The sequence below is a fragment of the Uranotaenia lowii genome, chromosome 2 (assembly GCF_029784155.1).
Source record: "Uranotaenia lowii strain MFRU-FL chromosome 2, ASM2978415v1, whole genome shotgun sequence".
In the NCBI taxonomy this organism is placed as follows: domain Eukaryota; kingdom Metazoa; phylum Arthropoda; class Insecta; order Diptera; family Culicidae; genus Uranotaenia; species Uranotaenia lowii.
In genome coordinates this window covers 211,941,319-211,946,534 of record NC_073692.1, presented here as the reverse complement: position 1 = coordinate 211,946,534, position 5,216 = coordinate 211,941,319, and the positions used below count along the sequence as shown (strand labels likewise).

The window sequence follows — 5,216 nt, the reverse complement described above, 5'->3', positions numbered from 1 at the left end:
CTATGTTCATAGCGAATTATGAATATACAACTGCTGTTTGCGGATTTACGAATGGAGAGAACATGCTCAGGTTGCAACGCTGTCTAAAGGGTTACGCTCTGGAAAAGGTTAGAAGCCGCATTGTCCTACCTGCTGCAGTACCACAAGTAATCGAAGCTCTGAGACAACGATTTGGCCGCCCAGATATTCTAATAAATTCTCTTCTAGAAAAGGTGAAAGCAATCCCAGTACAAAGATCGGATAAATTAGAAGGACTCATCGAGTATGGGGAAACCGTTCAGGAGTTGTGTGACCACAGCGAAGCGGCTAATGAGCATGTCCATCTTGCCAATCCACAACTGCTAAAGGAGTTAATTGCAAAATTACCTACGGACTATCAAATGAGATGGTCTGCATATTCTCGAGACCTGCTGTATGTGGATCTGCGATGCTTCGGAGATTTCATGTCTATCATCGCCCAGGATGCCTCTCGCGTTATCGGTTTCAGTTCAAAAACTAGGAGTGTGAATCGAGAGAGACCAAAGTCTAAAGGATTCATCAATTTACATCACGAAACTGGTGAAGAGTCGGATCAGTCAGACGCCCAGGAACAACGCAGGCAGAAGGCAACAGAGTGCGCTTTCTGTGGGAAAGCTGGTCATCGATTAAAAGAGTGCTATAAATTCAAAAACTTGTCAGTCGCAGAAAGGCTAAATAAGGTTCGTACGCTTAAAGTGTGTTTCTCCTGCCTCTGCAGCCATGGTAGACGTTCTTGCAGGAGCAGAGCAATCTGCAACATCGATGGATGTGAATACCGACACCACCCGTTACTCCACGCTAGTAACACTGATCAAAATACTACGGTTCAAGTAGCAGATCATCATGCTCATCAGACAAACAATTCAGCAACTATTTTCCGAATCGTTCCTGTAACCGTGTATGGCCCAAAGTGCTCGGTTGAAACTTACGCGTTTATAGACGAAGGATCCGCTTTGACGTTGGTCGAAAACGATCTCGTGACGGAGCTTGGACTCAAAGGAAGTGCGCAGCCTCTATGCCTTCGATGGACGGGCAATAACACCAGAATGGAAAAAACATCAAAAATAGTTAACATTGCACTCTCGGGTGTGAGACAAAAAAGACGATCCATTCTTACGAACGCTAGAACCGTTGCTAGTCTCAATCTTCCAGCACAAACCTTCGACGCAGAGCAAGCAGTTGAATACAATGAGCACCTTCGCGGAATTCCCATCGAAAGCTACAACAACGCTAAACCACGAGTATTGATAGGGCTCGATAATTTGCGATTGGCTGTTCCTTTAAAAGTGAAGGAAGGGGATGGATCGAGCATTATCGCGGCTAAAACAAGACTGGGCTGGTGTGTTTACGGGAAATCTTCACCAGAAACATCCGTTTCATATAGCTACCACATTTGTGAAAAGTCAGCAGACTACGAACTCCACGAGTTGGTTAAGCTTTGTTTCAACATAGACAATATTCATCTAACAACAACTAAGCCTTTATCTAAGCTGGAACGTCGTGCTTTATCAATTCTTGAGCAGACAACGAAGCGCACAGGAGAACGTTTCGAGACTGGGCTCTTGTGGTTAGACGACAAGATAAAACTTCCGGATTCCTATAATATGGCTCAAAGGAGGCTCGAATGTCTCGAGCGTAAAATGGACCGCAAACCAAAGTTGAAAGAGAATTTGCACAATCAGATAGCGGAATACGTAACCAAAAAATACGCACATAAAGCAACGCCTGACGAGTTAAGCTGTGCAAACCCTAGTCGTATATGGTATCTCCCCTTAGGTGCCGTAACGAATCCCAAGAAGCCCGGAAAAGTCCGAATTATCTGGGATGCAGCAGCCGAGGTTTCCGGTGTATCATTAAATAAAAACCTGCTGAAGGGACCCGATCTACTTTCATCTCTATCCAGTATTTTATTCCAATTCTGATTATACCATGTCGCTGTTAGTTCAGATATCCAGGAGATGTTCCATCAAATCCAGATACGCCCGGAAGATAAAAACTCACAAAGATTCCTGTGGCGATCAGACCCTACACAAAATCCTGAAGTCTACCTAATGGACGTAGCGACCTTCGGATCTACCTGCTCACCAGCTTCCGCGCAGTTCGTGAAAAACTTAAATGCAGAGCAACACGCCTCGAAATACCCAGACGCAGCTAAATCAATCATCAATCGATACTATGTCGATGATTACTTCGAGAGTTTCGATGACGAAAGCGAGGCCAAAAGAATCGCAGTAGATGTTAGAACTATACAGAAACAAGCCGGCTTCACCCTTCACAACTGGAGGTCTAATAGTATTGAAGTACTTAATCACCTTGAAGTTCTGCCAAATCCAACCGCGAAGGAACTTAAACTGGTGGACGGAGAAAAGTTGGAGCGTGTCCTAGGAATGCTCTGGAACCCAGTCACCGACGAGCTAGGATTCTCTACCCTGATGAGAAGTGATGTACAAGATCTGCTGCGGTCTGAGAGCAGGCCTACCAAACGACAGATATTACGATGCGTCATGTCTCTCTTCGATCCCCTTGGCATTCTTGCGCCATTTATTATTCATGGAAAAGTGTTGATTCAAGACCTATGGCGTTCTGGAATCAGTTGGGATGACCAGGTTGGAGACCCAATATTTACACGCTGGAACGAGTGGGCGAAAATGATAGAATTTATTCAAACCATTCGAGTGCCTCGTAGTTACTTTGTCAATGCTACGAAGCTCACCTATAAAAATACGGAACTACATGTTTTTGTAGACGCATCCGAAGTCGCGTACTCCTGCGTGGCTTATTTCCGAGTGGTTCAAGATGAGGGATCGATGGACCTTGCATTAATTTCGGGAAAATCGAAGGTAGCCCCTTTAAAACCCCTGTCCATACCAAGACTCGAGCTTCAGAGCTGTCTCTTAGGAGCTCAGCTACTTAGTCTAATAAAAAAGGAACACGAGATTGATATTTCCCGTACAATTCTCTGGACCGATTCAAGAACTGCACTTTCCTGGATACATTCCGATCCCCGAAACTACCGCCCTTTCGTAGCTCATCGAGTTAGTGAGATTTTAGAATTTACAACACCAGCCAACTGGCGATGGGTGCCTTCGAAAGCGAATCCGGCAGACGAAGCAACCAAATGGGGATGTGGACCCTACTTTACGAATAATTCAAATTGGTTCAGTGGACCTAACTTTCTCCGGCAGCCGGAATCTCATTGGCCAAGTATAGCAGGGAAAGTAACAAGTACTGAAGAAGAATTACGAAATTCGGTTTTACTGCACATAACGACGTATGAACCTTTAATTTCCTATGAAAGATTCTCCCGTTGGGAACGCCTTCATCGATCAATGGCCTACGTTTTACGTTTCGCTCATCACCGCAGGAGCTCTACTAAATTGTCGGATCCTTTGGAACAAACGGATTTACTAGCCGCATCACATCAGATATTTAAACAAGTCCAACTCGAAGTGTACCCTCAAGAAGTAGCAACCTTGAAAGAAAACAGTGAAGGAACGTTCGAATCAAGTAGCCTCTTCGGAAGTATGTACCGTTCCTCGATGAAGAAGGTCTACTCAGAGAAAACAGTCGAATCCGGAATTCCGAGACAGTAGCGTTCGGGACGCGCTTTCCTATAATTCTACCAACAAAGCATCACGTGACGTTTCTAGTTGTAGAGTGGTACCATCGCCGTTATAATCACGCCAATTTTGAAACCGTAGTAAACGAAGTTCGTCAACTCTATACAATCCCAGGACTTCGCTCATTAACCAAAAAGATAAGCCGAGGATGCCAAATGTGCAAGTTGCGAAATGCAAAGCCTGTTCCACCCCCAATGGCGCCTCTACCACTCGGCAGACTGGCTGATCGACACCGTCCGTTCACATATACTGGCCTGGATTACTTTGGCCCTCTTTTAGTTATCGTTGGTCGTTCCAGAGTGAAAAGGTGGATCGCGCTTTTCACTTGCCTCACCACACGCGCCGTGCACCTAGAGGTTGTCCATTCTCTATCCACTACTTCTTGCATTTTCGCAATTCGGAGATTCGTGAGTCGGCGGGGCGCTCCTGCAGAATTCTTCTCAGATAACGGTACAAACTTTGTGGGAGCGTCCAACGTATTACAAGAGCAAATACGCGAAGAAATGTTAAACACATTTACAAACTGCTACACAAAGTGGCATTTTAATCCACCAGGGGCTCCTCATATGGGCGGGGTATGGGAGAGACTAGTGCGGTCTGTTAAAACAGCTTTGAATGACGGGTACAACAAGGGTAAATTGGATGACGAAGGGCTTATGACTTTGATTGTGGAGGCTGAGGGCATCGTTAACTCAAGGCCTCTGACCTACCTCCCTTTAGATTCTGCTGAGTACGAAGCCCTCACCCCAAACCATTTCCTCTTGGGAAGCTCCAACGGGATCAAGCAACCTCCTGTCCCTATTGAACACAATCGTAATCTAAAAAACACTTGGGACCTGATTCAACACGAACTAAATGTATTCTGGAACCGGTGGGTCAAAGAATATATTCCGGTTATTCGTCGACAAACTAAATGGTTTACCCCTACCAAGCCGATCGAGGTTGGAGACCTGGTTATGGTAGTTGATACCAAGACCCGTAACGGTTGGATTCGGGGAAGAGTTCGAGAAACCATACCAGCACCTGATGGGAATACCCGTAGGGTAATCGTAGAAACTGCGAACGGGACGCTTTGCCGGGCGGTTCATTACCTGGCTCCACTGGATGTCTCTAGCGATAGTGCAGTCTCGGTGTCCACCGAGATACACGCGGGGGAGGATGTTAAGCCAGCTGGCAGCCCTGCAGCTGTTGTCATCAACTAGTATCGATGATGATGATCCTAGCCAGAGATGTCATCATCAGCTTAACCTTAGTGATCAAAACAAAATTGATATACGTAACTTCCTTAATTGTAACGACCAAACAAGTTAGGGTTGTTGTATACTTACCACGTTTAGAGCAATCATTAACATTTCCGCTGTGCTCTAGTTCAGTAGTAGGCAATCTTGGAATACATTAGTGAACAGTGTGGCATCAAGTAAGTTCATTTAACAGTTTAGGTTGAAGTTTCTAAGTTCGCAAATCCCTTAGGTTCCACAGATTTCAGTAGATTTCTACTCAGACTAGGAGAAGCGATAGAAGACAGTTCGAAAAGTAAACTTACCCCACAAGGTAACTAGTATACCATATATATGGCTG

The 5,216-nt window shown here is 45.2% G+C and overlaps 2 protein-coding genes across 2 annotated transcripts; both read left to right on the top strand.

Annotated features, from left to right (window-relative positions):
• The first annotated feature begins 1,976 nt into the window (after window positions 1-1,976).
• LOC129742300 (uncharacterized) lies at window positions 1,977-3,611 on the top strand. The gene has a single exon (XM_055734181.1). The coding sequence runs from the start codon at window positions 1,977-1,979 to the stop codon at window positions 3,609-3,611; it is 1,635 nt and encodes a 544-aa protein (XP_055590156.1).
• A 182-nt stretch (window positions 3,612-3,793) lies between these two features.
• LOC129742299 (uncharacterized) lies at window positions 3,794-4,840 on the top strand. Its single transcript, XM_055734180.1, has one exon. The coding sequence runs from the start codon at window positions 3,794-3,796 to the stop codon at window positions 4,838-4,840; it is 1,047 nt and encodes a 348-aa protein (XP_055590155.1).
• Window positions 4,841-5,216: the final 376 nt, after the last annotated feature.

What these genes read in the sequence shown, in the direction of transcription:
- LOC129742300 (XM_055734181.1), top strand. Translation starts at nt 1,977, where the DNA reads ATGTTCCATCAAATCCAGATACGCCCGGAAGATAAAAACTCACAAAGA.
- LOC129742299 (XM_055734180.1), top strand. Translation starts at nt 3,794, where the DNA reads ATGTGCAAGTTGCGAAATGCAAAGCCTGTTCCACCCCCAATGGCGCCT.